Raw genomic sequence first — 18,111 nt, 5'->3', positions numbered from 1 at the left:
CCATTGGGCAGAGCTGCTCTAGATAAAACTTACTCTGTTGCTTGAGCACATTAGGCTTATGGTTTTGCCTGGACTACACATCACAGGCTGACTCTCTGACAGTTAATGCTCAGGTAAAACAACTCCTCCTCTGACGCACCTTTCCTACCCATGCCCTATCTAACAATGCACCTCCGCCTCTATCCGTCTCTCGCTTTACTCTGCTAGATTTCCTTCAAAATACTTGTTCTTGTCTGAAATTATCTTGTGAATTTATGGGCTTATTCTTGATCTACCTCACTAGGTACAAATATTCTTTTTTTTTTTTGTGGCTGTGTTGGGTCTTCATTGCTGCATGTGGGTTTTTCTCTCTAGTTGCGGCGAGCGGGGGTTGCTCTTTGTTGCAGTGCGCGGGCTTCTCATTGCGGTGACTTCTCTTGTTGTGGAGCATGGGCACCAGGTGCGTGGGCTTCAGCAGTTGTGGCACACGGGCTCAGTAGTTGTGGTGCACGGGCCTAGCTGCTCCACAGCATGCAGGATCCTCCCGGGCCAGGGCTCGAACCCGTGTCCCCTGCATTGGCAGGCGGATTCCCAACCACTGTGCCACCAGGGAAGCCTGGTACAAATATTCTTGACAGTAGGTAACCTCTCTGTCTTCTGCACCACCTGTATCCCCAGCACCAAGACCATTCCTAGCACACAGCTGACACTCAATCAATATTTGTGTTTCGATTAATAACTGACTAGATTCACATAAATCACACAACTATTCCTTTTCAATTCTAGTCCAATGGCTCCGCCTGCACCATCCCCTCCCATCAAAAAAAAAAAAAATAAGGCAACCCTAGGCCATCCTCAGTGAAAATCCAACAGCAAGTCAAAAGGCAAGCTTGATCATTACTAGGCACAGCCACAAGAAGGACTGGTACCTTCTTATTATCCACGACTTTATGGACGTAGATGGTGGCTTGAGTGTATTCACGCAGGTCCCTCTGCTGTTGACACAATAACCCTTCTCTACATTCAGGACAGAGTTCTTTAAAAAAAAAAAAGAGGATAAAATAGCAGTGGTTGAGGAATTACTGTCAAAGAATGAAAGATCTAAAAGAACATATCAAAGTTACCAGAGTGTATTCATCAAAATATTACTCATATTTTCTGTTAACCGTTGTATTCTATTGTATGCAAATAAGCAAATCCATTTACTGTCGACAAACATACAAATAATGAGGTAATTATACGATACTTCCCATCTGCAGAATATAGTTTGGACCACCACATGATCTTTAAGTAGAAAATACAATATTGACATACTCTTTCCTTCCCCCTTAAAATGCCAACTTTTAACTACATAAAGCAAGAGCAATATGAAAACTTACTAGGCTCAGAAATATACTGTGTTTCTGAAGGGTTTGCATCTCCTCCTTCAGTTCTCATGATTTTAATTACATGATCCACGACAAAGAGCTTTTGTATCATTTGCCACTCACTGGGCCATATGAGAGCTATACTGTGCAAAAAAACACAACATGCTTTAAGACACAAGGACATAGTCCATCTCTAAACCAAAATTATCAAAACCAATATTTAATACAAATAAATTAAGAAGGAAAAGATACAACAAGGAATAGTAGGTTTTTCATACCAAAAAATTTTACAACAGCAGTAAAACAAAATGGACTGAAGTTATCAATACATGGATCAACATGGCTAAACCTCAAAAACCGAAGATGAGTAAAGAAGTTAGCTACAGAGGGATAAATACTATATGATGTAACCTAGAGACACTGTCCTGGGTACCAGCGGCTTGGAAGGAGAAAGCAGGGCTCCAGGAAGGAGAAGGGAGAAACAAGAGCAAGGTAGCCTCAGGCAGCCTCTTGATTTTTACGGAGAAGCAGTCTTTTTTTTTTTTTTTAAAAAGGCAAGTGCTCCACCTAGCAGAGAATACCAGAGGAAATAACCCCACAATTCAACAGATTCTTAAAACAGACTCTTTATGTCAGACGAGAAATTTCCTAAACACGTTCTATTAATCACTAGAAGAAAAAAAAAAATCACATGAAGAGAAGAAACTCACAGTTTAGAATCTTCTTTGGTCATGGAAGCAAATGTAAACATGAGTCCCCCGTGAGGACACAGAAGAGCACTGTTTCCAACCGATGACACAGGACTACACCTTGTAGGTTTCCTACTCAAATGAAACAAGGAGGATCAATATACTTCACTACTGCATGACTAAAGAGAAGATTTTTTTAAGATGATTATTTTAAAATTAGAGAGATATTTTAATGATGGTAATTAATGTGTTCCTAAGGATTATTCATTTAAATTATTAGAAAATAAAACTTTCAGTATATGCTAGTAAAAGTAAGGTACTACGATCAGGATCCATGAATTCTTAAAAATACTAAAATCAACAATAAAAAAGGAAGTAGAAAATTTTTGGTACATACCTAACAAATTTTCGCCATTCTTCTACAAAGAACTGTGACACAATGTAGAGGACATCCGTGTCCTAGAATAGAAAAAATGAAAGTATCCATTAATTCACTGCATTCTTAACCTAAATCCTATAGGGAAAATGTCTCCATATACTGTGGTTTTCCTCTTTCAAGCTTCATAAATAAAATGGAAATACAGCCCTCTACCAAGCAACCAGAAGTAAGAGTAAAATCCCCCGGATAAGAAAACTATACAAATGAGAATTAGAGAAGCTCTCAGTTGTTCTGAAACCACTGTTCATCAGGAATTTGGCAAGGGTCTTACAAAGGTGAGATGAATTCTATCCTTTGTGGGAATCATTATACCTCTGGCCAGTTACTGAGACACGGTCTGTTTTTGTCCTGGAACAAATTTGGAAGAGAAGTCTTTTGCTCATTTGCAATCATCTTATGCAAGGCTTCATTTTCTTCTCCTTCTCTTTCTAAAATCTGAAAGAGAATGAAGCAGGAAGCAATCAACCATCTCCTGCTGACAGCACAGGACCTGCCTCCTCCCTAACCCCTACCAAGAGTGCAATGTCAATTCTCCTGGGAAGTCAATCCAGGGAGGTGGCATTATAATTTCCACAGATGTCAGGAGAGCGTGCAGCACCTTGCACTGTGAACAGCATTCTTTGTAACTTGGAAACTCGGGAGCCTTTGGGAAGTACTGCTGCAGTTTGCTCCAAGCCTCTTTAGAAACAAGCCTTCTTTCATTTTCAGATATGCATAACTCCCCTAAGTCAAAAAAGGGGGGGGGGGGCCGGAGTAGAGAGAAAAGGTTAAAAAAAAAAAAAAATCAATATATACCTTCCAAAAATCTATTTTATATTTCTTAAACTTAAGACAAATTTGTAGGGCCTCTTTTCCTTCTGTTCTAAAGTACTGTAGTTCTCTCTCTCTTTCCTTAGTTTCAAAGTCTCTAAATTTTTAATTTCATCTAATTCTAAAGAAGCCAGCCATTCCTTTGTCCTTAATCTAGGTCTTTCTTCCTACCAGTGAAGGAAGCACTAAAAGGGCTTCCAGGGATCCTGGTGTCCCTGTGCCACCCCAGGGGTTGTTTAACAGTATTTCGTCTGTATTTCATCTCCGCCCACATTCAAATGCCACAATTTCCTGCAGAACGTATTTTCTCCGTTTTACCTTATTACTTTACTAAATTCATCCAGAATTGAAATGCTGTTTTCAAAGTTGTGTGAGACTCACGCTTAAATAGTAAAGCAATCTACTGTTCAATCGTAAAACCATCTCCAGTCAATACCCAGTTGGTTTGCTATTACTACTGCAAACACCCTGAACCCCGTGGATCTTTAAAAATCCTAGAAGAGAATAAGCAGAGTGCTAGTCACCACCACCCTTCATTTCCTCCGAAGATCACAGAACGCCCAGATGGCAGTGACCCTCAATCTCAGCAGCCCCTCCTCGGTTGACTGATACTTCCGGCATTTCAGGGCCTTTCTCCCCACTCAACCCCTCACTGTGTTTGTGGTTCCAGTTTCTATTGCTTCAGCTGTTCCCAACAGATAATTAGTGAACTGCATATATGTACCTATATGGTTCTTTACCCAGAAAACCATCTCTAAGTTACCAAAGGAAAATGTGTTTCTACCCCCATTGGCAAGATACTTACATGTTTATATGAGTGAAAAAGCCAGGGGCTTTCTAAATGCAGTATCATGATTCTTTGCTTTATGTGTTTTATAACAATAAATAAACCAAGAATCAGAGAAATTAATACACCCAGGGTCACCACAATTGGTGGATAACGGAGCTAGGATATGAAACCAGATATCTCTCATCTAAACCCCATAATTTCTAATGCCTCAAAATGCATCTTCTTAACTTCCATCCGTCACCTCTTATTGAGCTTTGACTAATCCTAAGAAATGATTACTTTGCTTTAATATACTTATTACCAGAGAAAACAGATCACAATGTAAAAATTAACTTTATTTCTGAGTAGGCTGTTAACAAATTTCCTCTGAGGTTATGAAAACTTACTTTAAAATGCTATCCTGGGGCTTCCCTGGTGGCGCAGTGGTTAAGAATCTGCCTGCCAATGCATGGGACACGGGTTCAAGCCCTGGTCCGGGAAGTTCCCACATGCCACGGAGCAACTAAGCCCGCGTGCCAAAACTACTGAAGCCTGAGTGCCTAGGGCCCGTGCTCCGCAACAAGAGAAGCCACCGCAATGAGAAGCCCGCGCACCGCAACAAAGAGTAGCCCCACTTGCTGCAACTAGAGAAAACCTACACGCAGCAACGAAGATCCAATGCAGCCAAAAATAAATAAATAAATAATTTTTTAAAAAAATCCTTTAAAAAATAAAATGCTATCCTCAGACACCATTAGGGAACTTATTATTTTTTTTAAAGGTTAACTGGATTATCAGGCTCCAATCTAGTACACCTTTATGGTGAAATATAATGCAGCCATAAAAAAGATTACAGTAGACTTCTATAACTGATTTAGAAAGAACTCCAAGGGACTTCCCTGGTGGCACAGTGGTTAAGAATCCGCCTGCCAAGGCAGGGGACACGGGTTCAAGCCCTGGTCCGGGAAGATCCCACATGCTGCGGAGCAACTAACCCCGTGCGCCACAACTACTGAGCCTGCGCTCTAGAGCCCGCATGTCACGAGCCCTTTCTCCGCAACAAGAGAAGCCACCACAATGAGAAGCCTGTGCACCCCATCGAAGAGTGGCTCCCACTCGCCGCAACTAGAGAAAGCCCGCGCGCAGCAACGAAGACCCAACACAGCCAAAAATAAATAAATTTTAAAAAAAGAAAGAAAGAAAGAACTCCAGGGCAATTATACTTTTTAAGTGGTTTCCTTTTTTTTAATGGGACCGTTCCTCTGTATACGTATGTTATAACCCAATCTGGTTCAGAAAGGGAGAGAGAATGTAGGAAACAATAATGCAAATACAGGGCTTCCCTGGTGGCGCAGTGGTTGAGAATCTGCCTGCCAATGCAGGGGACACGGGCTCGAGCCCTGGTCTGGGGAGATCCCACATGCCGCGGAGCAACTAGGCCCGTGCGCCACAACTACTGAGCCTGCACGTCTGGAGCCTGTGCTCCGCAACAAGAGAGGCCGCGATAGTGAGAGGCCCGCGCACCGCGATGAAGAGTGGCCCCCACTTGCCGCAACTAGAGAAAGCCCTCGCACAGAAACGAAGACCCAACACAGCCAACAATAAATAAATAAAAATTCTAAAAAAAAAAAAAAATAATAATAATAATAATGCAAATACACAAACACATATTTTAAACAGGATTCCACAGACTCTCTGGATACACTGCCTCTTGTTTTGATGTAAGGGTGCTTTTACTTTATGACTGGCTGTATTGTAGGATGTGCATTACTCAGGTAATTAGAAAAGAACGCAAGTTTATTTCTAAAATCAGCAATGTATTTTAATAAGTCACTTCACTGCAGTCAGAAATTAAATACTGCGGTCAGTATTAAATACTGCAAGTCAGTATTAAATAGAAAGTCCTCTACTCTACCCCTAGTCATGTTTCTAAATTTAGTTTCACATCATTTTAATAACTACCATGATTTAATGTATCTGAATAGTTCGACCTCACAACAATGAACTTTTATTTGTGACAGATGAATTTTTAGAAATTAGACTTGTATCCTGAAATATATAACATTGCTTCTTAAATCTTAAGAGAAAGCCAATAAACTAAATTCATTTTGTAAGCAACATCTCCCAATACAAGATCAAACTAGTCATGAGAGATTGAATTCACCAAACATAAGTCGATAACCTAATCCCCAAAGATCTTCTGGTAAAAATAGAAATCTAGTTAACAATGAGTTTAGATTCTGGATAAGTCCCCTCCCCGACAAAATCTAGTTCAAACTCTAATACTTTGGGGGCACAGAATATCCAAAGAACTTGTAAAAATATAAATTAAAAAACTGCTCAGCTGCTTAGTAAACAGGTATAATAAACAAGGTAAGTTAAGGAAGGTTAACCATTAAATGAATATAAAATGAAATGGATAAGAAAGCCTGATGGATAAGGAGTATCTGCAGTAAATGCTAAACTCTGATAGTAGCAAATCATACAATGGAATATATAATCCATTATTAATTCACACAAAATCCGTGATAAATATACACAGGCTTTAGAGTATAAAAATGCAAACACGGACTTCAGATAAAAATGATGTTTTAAAACTGCATTTACTTCCAGTTCCTCCTGAAACACCATTAAACCACAGAAAGGGGACCTTTTTTAAAGATACAAAATCATGATGGATAAAAGAAAACAGATGGGACAACAGAAACAAATATTTTAGAAGCTTAAAGATGGATGGATAAGACAAGAAAAATGAATTCTAAACTGACAAAAGAAGTAACCCGATTTACTACACTACAGAACTGGCCCCACAAATCCAGGAATTAGGGGTACCCAGAAGAGAACGGACTAAAAGACTATCTAAGAGGCAGTTAAAATTCTGAGTTGCCCTTCTATACACCCTACAGATACCTGCCCCCGCTATCCACAAAAGACAACACAAGCTTCTCTGATGATATAAAACCTAAGGCCTCCGCACTGGGGGACACAAAGCCGAGATAAGAGGTAGTGCGCTGAGATGCGGATAAGTGAATGTTTCCATACAGAATGCAGAGACTCCCAAGCCCTCCTCTCTACAGCCCTGGAAGTGACAGCCAGCTCTGCATTTTCCAGGCAGGAGAATGAAAGATCCTTATGGAGAAATCTGAGCAGCCCAAGAAGGGATAATCAAAGTGAGAATTCTCCAGTGAAATGGCCCAGCCAGGACACCCAAACAGGGAAGCTGGCGGTCCCCTGCCCTCACACATGTGCATGGCTTCCACAGAACCCCCCGAGCAATAAATGAATTAGGACCTGCACAGGGTGAGGTGTCACGATGCTGTGGACAGAGATCTTAACAAGCTACCAAAAGTGGAAGGGACAAAAACTGCCTAAGAAGGGCTCTGGACTAATGGTACATTGAAAGATACAGTAAGTCCTTCAAATTTTCAAAGAAAAAGAATTTCAGACAATTATATAACTAGGAGAAACCTATGCATTAATTGTGGTATCCTTTAGCAAACGACTCTCACCTCTGCCTCAGTTTACTTACTCATCAGTACAATCGGTACAATAGTAATACTGACCTTTCAGGGTTGTTGTATAGATTAAATGAGTTAATATCTATACACTCAGAAAACTACTAGGCACAAGGTAAACATTTGATAAATGTCTATCATCTGTTTGCTATGACGACCATTACGACATCTCAGGAACAAGTTTTAATATAAACCTAAAGAGTGGGGTAGGTTTTAAGTGAAGTCCCGTATCCTGCACCTGTGTACATGGTACACTGACAGGTGACGTCCGCAAAAGCAAGAGTTGAGAACTATGCTTTTTAAATGCAAGATAACAAGGTACAGCAACAAAATGCCACTGAGCTGCAGATCAAGCTAGAAGATCTAAAAAAAATAGCTCATATACCATTTCTGACAAGCTGAGGAGAGCAGCATAAGTCCTGAAATCACTTTCAGCTCTGCCATGCTTTCTAGTCAAAACTGTAAAACTAAAATGACAAGATGAGAGAGGTGGGCTGACAGCAAATGTCAGTGAGCGAAGGAGGAAGACAATCTGAGTTCTGGCACTGTTTCACTCTGCTAAGCAGCACCAAGCATGAAAACTTAGCATTTTACTACAGGTTCCTCAACTCTCAAAATGAAGGCACTTATGCTATGTGCACATCTACGCTACAAATGTTTAAAAAAAAAAAAAAATCCACATCCCAGGATGACCCTTCACCCCCACTTCCTAGTTGTGTAGTCAGTAAATGAGAATGCCACTCAGCTAGTAAAATGCAGTGAGATGGTGTCCAGAAAGATAGGCATACAAATACAACTCAAGTGACAACTACTGTCACTAGCATCACCAAGGATTCTTCTTCATAAAAAACCACTGGTGTGGGGACTTCCTTGGCAGTCCAGTGGTTAAGAGTCTGTGCTTCCACTGCAAGGGGCGCAGGTTTGATCCCTGGTCGAGGAACTAAGATCCCGCGTGCCGCGCCACACTGGTGTGAATGAGGGAAAGGGTGAGGCATCATGTATGGGTTCATAACGAGGCAATGAAGTAAGAACTAAAATAAGGAATTTATTGGGACCAACAAGAAGTTTGAGTATTAGGCTCAGCCATAAAAAAGAATGAAATAACGCCATCTGCAGCAACATGAATAGACCTAGAGATTATTATATTAAGTGAAGTCAGAGACAAATACCATGATATCACTCACATACGGAATCTAAAAAAAAATTATACAAATGAACTTATTTACAAAACAGAAATAGACTCACAGACAGAAAACAAACTTATGGTTACCTAAGGGGATGGTGGAGGGGGAATAAATTAGGAGTTTGGGATTAGCAGATATACACTACTATATATAAAATAGACAAACAACAAGGACCTACTGTATAGCACAGGGAACTACACTCAATATCTTATAATAATCTATAATGGAAAAGAATCTGAAAAAGAATACATATATGTATAACTGAATCAGTTTGCTGTACACATGAAACTACTACAACATAGTAATTAACTATACTTCAATTTAAAAAAAAAAGAATTCTGAGTATCAGCAATACATTAGCACACAACAAGAAATGCAAACGTGTCAACAGATTCATCACTGACATCCCAGCTTCTCTGGGTCCAATTTTTCTCAGGGTGGAGTTAGGGAAAAAAAAAAAAAAAAAAAAGAGTGATTGGGGAACTTATACAGTAAAAGACTTTGAGAAGTAGACACCTTTTTGGCTTTCAGAGGGCTGACAGAATGGCAAACCATGTGTCATATATAAGGAGTCCCTCTCAAAAAAAAAGTTATTTCAAATGAGCACTCACTAAAACCAAATAAATTCATAAACAAATATTCAGGATTAATAAGGATTTAGAAATTATTATTAAGAATATATAGTACACAGTAGCTAAGAAACTAAACCAGAAATAGCCCTAAGAAGAAGAATATACAAAAGCTGTTTTCAAAGTGTTCAAATTTGGACAAAGACACAGACACATAAATGGGAAATAACTGAAATTCTTCTCCTTCAAGCTCAGAAAACCCTTCAATGTGACAAGTGACAATAAGTTTCTTCGCTAAAATATGGGGAAATTCTATTATTTTAAACTTTTTTTGCGAGGAGAGAGGGAAAAGTGTGAGAGGCATTGGCTTGAAAGTAGGCAGTAGAAGCTAACAGTTGAAAAGGGCAAGAGAATAGAAACATTAGGATCATGAACAGTTTAGAAAACCAGTTGCTCTACCAAGGCTGCCATATTAGGGCCTGAGCTCTTGAGTGTAAAATATTTAACAAAATATATATGATATGCTAAAGTAAGGCTAACAACAGAAGTTTTACATTATCTAGCTTACCATGTGGGCACAGAATGTCTTCATTAAAATTTAATTCTTCCTCCTCCTCTTTTCTTTCTTCCTTTGATTCATCTAATCAAAAGAAATACAGATAATAACTCTTCTACTGTTGTATTTAAATTTCAAAGTAGCAAAGATACTACTCTACACAATTTCAAACACAGAAAACTTTAAAACATTTTAAAAATTAGACCCAAGTGATTCGACACAGTCCTGCTAAGAAGTGTTTCATTTCTTTCCCTTAAAGGAAAGAAAAATTTCTGAATGGCAGTTTTGTTTTTTAAAGATTGGGGTTATGCAAGAAAACATGCATTTTTTTCAAACTGAAAAACATTTTACATATCCTTCCATTAATTCTAGTCATGGTATTCAGAATACTGTGTCATAAACCAGGATAATCATCTACATGTCATGTCACTTTCACCCATCGACTCTTTAGGGAAGAACAGAAAACTTTAGAAGGCTAATGAAATAAGGATTTACCATTTCATGTCAAACATATATAATTAAAACTTTCCTTTTCCTATTAACAGTTCTCTTTCAATATCTGCTTTTCCTACTTGTCTACACTGTGACACTTGCCAGTTTGTACTTGTGTATACCAGTGAACAGGATCAAATAAAAGTCCTAAGTAGCAGGAGATTAGAATAGTTACTCATGGATTTTCCAGCTTAAGCACATAACAGACTTTTAATACACTTAATATACATAAAGAATATTTACTAATCATTAAAAAGCTCAAGCAGAGAAATGGGCAAAGGAAAGACATGACCAGATAACTCTGTCTCCTGCCTGTTTCTCTGTGTCTCTCTCTCTGTCACACAATGTGAAAATTAGGCAAAGAAGTAGGTACAAGGACACATTTACTGCATCTGTGCTTACATACTAATTGTAAAAAACGGAAATAGGTTAAATAAATATATATTCATACAATGAAATGTAGCTGCTAAATTTTTAAAAACTGTTTTGGTAAAGGACGATGCACAACTGTGCCAATAACAAGCACCATTATAAAAAAGCCACTATTTACAGTGATTATACCTGGTGGAAAGGCTTTCAGGTTTTACTTTGTTACTTCTACTCTGCTTCAAGCTTTTAAAATCTTTGAATGGAGGAAGGGGGAGAAGAGGAGCATTTTACTCTGAAAGCAACATGAAAAATATTTTTAAGCTAGGACATCAAGGCATTTTCTATTATGGCATCCAACTTTCCTTAAAATGAAGGGTTGCTGGAATCTAAAATATGACACAAATCAACCTATCTATGAAACAGAAACAGAATCGGGGACATAGAGAACAGACTGGTGGTTGGGGTGGCGGTGGTGGCATGCACTGGGACTTTGGGGTGAGCAGATGCAAACTGGTATATACAGAACAGATAAACAACAAGGTCCTGCTGCAGAGCACAGGGAACTATAGTCAATATACTGGGATAAACCATAATGGAAGAGAATATATATATGTATAACTTAGTCACTTTGCTGTAATTAACACATTGTAAGTCAACTATACTTCAGTTTAAAAAAAAAAAAGGGCCACTGATACGTAAAGAGGCTTAAAAGAGCACAAAATATTTAACATACTGGGTCACATGTCACACTAAAAGTATGTTTTTAATCTTTCTTTTTAGTGAGGTGGTTGATGTACAATATTAAATAAGTTTCAGGTATACAACATAGTGATTCACAATTTGTAAAGATTATATTCCATATATAGCTATTATAATATATTGGCTATATTTAAAATATCTTTTTTAAATGATAGAATAAAATTGAAACAAATGTTACGTTCATGAAGTACACAGCACAACAAAATACTTTAGCCAAAAGAAAAAAACACTCTTCAAATTTGAAAATGTTTAAAAAAAAAAAAATCACAGTTTAAAATTATTAATGGCTCTGGTGTTTTTACATTCTCAAAAATAAAGCAGTGATATGGGAAGATCCACACCAAATAAAATGATACAAATGTTCAAATGCAGAAAATACAGAATATTTCAGTAAAAAGGTTAAGAATATTAAAATAATAAAATATATATATGTAAGTACTAATATTTGGAGATAAAATTAAGTGAAATAATTGCTTATGGATCATTAATTATATCTGAATTAGTAAACTGATCAAACTACTGATTTCTATTTTAAATCTAAAAGGTTTTAATGCTTTAATTTCCCATAATCTTATAAAATACTGATTACAAAATTGAATTGAGTGGTTGACTTACATTAATATAATTTCCAATTTAAAAGCATCGCTTCAGAAAACTCAGAAGAATTTATAAGTAAAAAGCTATTCAAAACCTGCTTTTTCTCCTGGATGAAAAATGCAGAAGTTCAAACACATTTAACTTGACGAAGTCAGCCTGTTGGCGTGGCTAATAATCTATAACCAAAATGTACTGAGCTAACAACATACTATGCAATTTGCAGCAGACTTGCCTTTCTTAAAAATTTTAGCTGGAGCAAAATTAAAAGTAATTTTGCTTGGGATTAACTAGAGAGACCCTAAGCCCAAAGCAGGTCATAAGGAATGCCTTATGCCGTAAGGAATGCCTCTCGTGAGCTGTTGAGCCCTCGCGCCCTTGCTCACTTTCAATAGCTTATAAGTCTTTTTATTTGTTCTGAGACATTTTTGAGAGCTTTAGGCTTCAAAAAAAATTGTCTTAGAAATTACGTGGATGGGAATCAAAACAATTTTACTACAAACAAATGCTTACAATTTTGTGGTATGATTCACAACCATCTACATACAGGTTTTAAATATTACCTTTATTCAAGGTGTTGCCATTCATTTTCCCACTGCTTTGGTCTGCATCGCCATCTTGCTCATCCAGCTGTTCAAGAGCTAGCTGGCGCCAACTGCGTAAGGAGGATTTCCCTACCCAAAATCCATCACTGCTGTGGAGAAGAGAGAGAATGTAAAATCATGCAAGTAACATTTCCTAATGTCCTTCTCCCTTCTTTCCTTGTAAAGGCCACAACTAAACTGAATTAAAATGTTCAGTATTTGCTGCTGTGCACACAATTTTTTTTCACGTATTTCCTCATTTTGGCCATTTTTACTCCTCACTATTAAATTGCATGTATAGAAAATACTTTGCTTCCATCCTAAATCTTACCCTGCTCCTCCTAACCCTCATTTAAATTTATGCCAATCATGCCAAACAACTGGCCACTTTCCTTCACTTGATTACTACTCAAAACTGCATATAGCTGACCCTTCAAATGCACATATAGGCACTCACATATATATACACAAACACATTTAGGGGACTCAGTAGGCTGTTTGTGGAATGACCCAAAACAGTGAACTAGACTGATATTTCTTTGGGAAATATACAACTTAAATTAAACCCAAACATCATAAATGCCACCTGAGTCCAGAGGTGCTCTACAGAGTGCGGCTCAACAAACTCCAAGAAGCCTGGATGTTCCTGACAAGGATGCACCACTGGGTACCCTTGGTTAACAAACTTGCTTCAGCCTCTCTAAAGGGGACACCCCAGGCCTGCTAGAATGGTTTTCCAACATAAGTATTCCACAATTCCATGTCAGAACACAGGCGAGAACCTTGCCTTGGCTTCTTTAGGCCTCAGATGCACATCTCTGCTTCCACCTTTCTAATGGATGGATTATAGCCACAGGGGCTGTGCCTCAGCTCTCTTTATCTTTGCCACAGCAGCAATCACCACAAAATTTACTCTGCTGTGGCCAACCACTCATCACTCTTCTTTCTTTCAAAGATCCCAAGTCCCTATTATCCACAAATAATAAGCTACTTGGTTTTTTAGCTTATCAAACAATATACACTGTGAACATACCCCTTTACTGTTGCTTTGAGCAGATTATTTACAGTTTTATAATCTTCATTTAGTTGGTTCTTCAGACGCAACACACGACAACGTTCTACTACGCATTCCTTACACAGGGCTTTCACTGAGACAGAGAAAACGAAAGGGAAGAGTGTATTCACATACAGATTTCCTGTTAAGAAAATGTTTTCAGCACTTCATAAAACAATGAAGAATTTTAACCCAAAGTCACAAATTTTGACAATATAGCAAATTGGTATACGTCCTAAATTATTTTGGCGACATAAATATCAAGATAGCAATAGTGTTATCGTGCATAAAGAAAGAACTATAGGATATAAAGTGTTATAATAGGCCATAACTATCTATGCCAGAAAGTACATTTTACAAGATTTAGATGCAAATTTTGCAAGACCACCATCAAATGATGGAGGCTGTAAAGGAGGGGAGGGTAATCAATATATCTGACAACTATAAATGTAATGTTAATTGTTTAAGACCTTCGTGTGGGTATCAACCAGACCAATACTTTGAAGAGTATTGTACAAAATAACAAAACACTACTAGATGGCTTTCTCAAATGTATCCTATTTTGTCTGTTTTATGAGAAAAAACACACAACAAAACTGAATAAGCAGTTTCTTTTCTAACATTATAAATATACCATGTATGACGCTGCTTAACTTTTACTTGATTTAGCAAATCATTTTTGCAAAGTGCAAGGAATATGAGGTCTAAGCACAGTCTGGGTCAAATGATCATAAAGATCATATAATGCAGGCTTATTGCGTTACTCTTTTTTAAGCAGATAAGACATCTCGAATTACCAGTTAGTCTTGGTCCCCCTCCATATCTACTATAGAAAATGTCAGCCGCATATTCAGATATTCTCTTCATAATCGATATTTTATCGGGATGAAGCTTGTCGTGGGAACACAGGCAAGCGTGATTATCAATAGGCTTGGTGGGCGTCGATTCATCCAACCACTTCTGCAACCACTCCAGAGAGACAAATTCATAGGGCTCTGAGGAAGAAAGCAAGGGAAAGAGCCTATGTATTCTTACAGCTTTTTGACTAAGCGATACATTCATTTTCCTCAAGACAATGCAAACTCTTTCCAAAGTTAGCAGAATCATAAGAATCATTGTTCAGGGAAGACGTTTCATGAGTACAGCACAAAGCTCCGTTTAACTAGCACTCATCTGAGTTCAAGGAGCTGTGCACGGGAGGGACGAGTCTGCACGGTGCCCTATAAGATCGGCTGGTATTATTAACCACATTCTACAAAAGAGGTTTCCACAGAGAGAAGTGTCTTGCTTGATAAGCACAGCAGAGCTCTGATCAGGACACTTGGTGACTACAAGCCACACTCCAGGCCAGCTCGCAAATCACATAACCTCACCCCCATAATGATTTTCATCAACACTTGTCATCGATGTGTGATAATACAACTGGAAGTTAAAACGAGGAGTCTGACTAGGTTCTAAGTTAAAAATTAACCTCATCAGCTACAACCGCACTTCCACAAGGCCGTTTAAACCACTGAATTTTTCTTCACCCAAGATGATACTGATGTTGATTAAAAGGTAGTTGATTTCCCCATCCAAATCCATATCACAATCAATTCATTACATTATTATGTATTTCAAGAAATTAAGCTATTTTAAGCAACTTCTAGGATGAAGTGCACTAGAATGGAATATATCAATTCTGAAGTTGCAAAAATTAAAAGGTACAACCAAACACCTCAGAATGTGTTTTAATTTGGGAAAACAGAGCCCCAGAGTTCCGTAAAAGCCAAAATTAAAGATAAAGGGCCAGCTTTGATTACTTACAAAGATCTCCAGTGAGTCCCAGCATAAAACATAGAAGAAAACATACAGAGGTTGAATTTATATATTTGTATTATGATACTACTTCTGATGAGATCTGAGGGATAGACAATTCAACTCAAAGCCCATTTTGACCAATTTTACACTTCCCTGAGATTTACAAGTCTAAAAACTAACTTCCATTTTAAGTTTAGCATAAGACATTTCAATTTTGACAAAAACAAAATCCAGAACTGTTGGATCCCTTATTTGTGCTAAAACTGTACATCATAAACTGAGAGACTCCTAACTGATTGGTCAGCTCTGATGCAGCTGCAGAGGAAGAGCTCGTGACTACAAGTTGAGACCAAGTTCTGCCACCAAGAAACTGAACTTGAGCAAGTCACTTGAACTCTCTATGCTTCAGATCTTTTATTTGTAAAATGAAGGTAATAATACCTGCCTTCTACCTACCTCACAGGGATGTTGTTGAATGTAAAAGATAAGATATGTGAAGCATTTTGAGCTTTTTTGGAAGAAAAGAGATATAGAAAAGTTAATCATATATTCACACAATATATAAATGTGGAGACCTTAAGATTCAGCATAGGTTAACATGGTTGTGGCATTTTACAATGTATAATGGTATGGAATGATCCCTATCCCAGAGAGCAAAATAGAAGTCTTAGCATATCTAATCTTTTCCCAAGGAGAGTCCCATAGGTTAAAACTTTTAGTAATCTCAAGGCTATTGATGTAAGATATGAAGATTAGAAAAATCTTGAAAGAGCTGTATCAATTTCTACCAAGGGCTTCCCTAACAATCGGGGTCTAGCACAAGTCTCAATAATTAAAGTAGATTCTGCTTGTGGAAGGTTTTTACACTACAGATGTTTCTGCACTAGAGAGAGACGCCTGGCAGGTTCTCACAGATGTTCTCCATTATTGTGATGCCAAAGGCATGGATAATCAACTAACAAACAGGAGTAAGAACTCTATTAAGTTGGGATAACAAACAAACTGTATAAAAATCTCAGCATCTGACGAAGCGGGAAAGCAAGTGTTAAAATATTTACCAAAGGGAAACGTATACTATGGTTCAAAGTTATTTATATATAGTTTTAAATGCCTGGATTTTGAATAGGAATTTGTTTTGGAAAGTTATAAAGTCTAGAAAGATCATGGCATGAAAAATATTTGAAACTTACCTAAAGATAATTTAGGATTATTTAGAGATAATTTATTTCAACTTAAATAAAAAGGGCCAAAAGGGTTCAGGTCCCCAGTGAGGTTTATATTTTAGGATAAATGACCCTTCTTTTAATATGTTCACAAAGGTTAAGATTTAGAAAAAACATAACAAGACTTTGATTGGCAGCACAAAACCATGGTCATTAGCTTTGAGATCTGACAATATTTTAGGAAAACATGGACTTACTACCATATAAGGTTACTATAAATGGGAAAAAATTATAAAGCTCATAATTGGTAAGAGTATTGATAACATATATACATATTCGAAGAACACAAGCACTGGTTCTTATAGACGGAATGAAAACAGGCAAGAGGAGCACAGTGTAAACTTGACACATAACATCTTTGGACCATGCAGTTTTAAAGAGTAATTCAAAACAGCATTTTAGTTTATAGACCCAGTAAGTTGCTTTCTTTTGTCCAGTGAATACAGGAAACCATGAATAAGGTTCAGAAAACAAATTTCTAGGTACCAACTCCTTTGAATAAATTTAGAGATTTGAATTACATGTTCATTTCCAAATTGTTTCCAATCAAACTGAGGTCGGTCTAATTCTTTAGCATAATCCCAACCCTTAAAACAGAGTGAGAGTAACAGGTTACAAAGAAAGGTCAGAATCAAATTAAGGTATAGTTTAGACAGAACTTTTGAGAGATATTCTTACAGATGTAGCAATTTATATTCATCTTTTGCTTAAAGTAATACCAGTAATGGAAAATTGAGATATCAAAAAGACAAAACCACAAGTACAATTATGCTTGAGTATTTATTTTCTAAAATTAGTAAAACTGCCTCTTTTTAAAGTAGGAGTTGGGTATGGGGAATTGCCTATGAAATGACAGAAAACATTATTACAAATGGCATTAACAGCCTTAAGGAGTTGAGGTTTCCTTTTTGAGGCATTAGATAAACTTGAATAAACATACACAGTAAAGGAATGAGCTGGACTGTGTGGGATAATTCTTAAGAAATTAGGGGTCAGCAGAAAGCTTTCCTATTCTTAGAATATTTGATACTAAATTTCAAAATAATCTAACAGTATCATAAAAATAGTACTCATATAAAAGAATGCCTGTTAATACTGTTAGGGCACAAAGTACACAAGGAAATAGACTAGGCGAGTTGCTTCCATAGTAGCCCAATCAGATTTTTCTTTTAAAAACAAGTTAATGTCTCACAAATTAGAAATATCTACAAGAGTTATATATGCAGAGTGCTGACCTAAACCTCATAATTTATTAAGAGCTTCCCATTTTTAAAAGTACATGATAATGAAAATTATACGGAATGCTACACATTAAGTTACTGTTGGTTTACATAGTAATTGTATAGTGCATAAGCTGGC

At 37.4% G+C, this 18,111-nt stretch overlaps 1 protein-coding gene across 4 annotated transcripts in view; it reads right to left on the bottom strand.

Moving 5' to 3' along the window:
• USP48 (ubiquitin specific peptidase 48) overlaps nt 1-18,111 on the bottom strand; it is a 66,475-nt gene that overhangs the window by 14,772 nt on the left and 33,592 nt on the right. For 2 of the 4 annotated variants that reach the window (XM_061184779.1, XM_061184781.1), the window contains exons 12-21: nt 14,527-14,724; nt 13,709-13,823; nt 12,655-12,785; nt 9,890-9,961; nt 3,073-3,197; nt 2,787-2,909; nt 2,433-2,494; nt 2,057-2,167; nt 1,359-1,489; nt 909-1,015 (exon numbers count right to left, since the gene is read on the bottom strand). In XM_061184779.1, the coding sequence (XP_061040762.1) occupies nt 909-1,015; nt 1,359-1,489; nt 2,057-2,167; nt 2,433-2,494; nt 2,787-2,909; nt 3,073-3,197; nt 9,890-9,961; nt 12,655-12,785; nt 13,709-13,823; nt 14,527-14,724 (1,175 nt within the window). The remainder of the gene's footprint in view (nt 1-908; nt 1,016-1,358; nt 1,490-2,056; nt 2,168-2,432; nt 2,495-2,786; nt 2,910-3,072; nt 3,198-9,889; nt 9,962-12,654; nt 12,786-13,708; nt 13,824-14,526; nt 14,725-18,111) is intronic. The other 2 variants (XM_061184780.1, XM_061184782.1) reach the window with 1 other exon arrangement.

The sequence above is a fragment of the Eubalaena glacialis genome, chromosome 3, assembly GCF_028564815.1.
Source record: "Eubalaena glacialis isolate mEubGla1 chromosome 3, mEubGla1.1.hap2.+ XY, whole genome shotgun sequence".
In the NCBI taxonomy this organism is placed as follows: Eukaryota; Metazoa; Chordata; class Mammalia; order Artiodactyla; family Balaenidae; genus Eubalaena; species Eubalaena glacialis.
The sequence above is the reverse complement of the archived record's forward strand: the minus strand, read 5'-3'. Positions and strand labels throughout refer to the sequence as shown.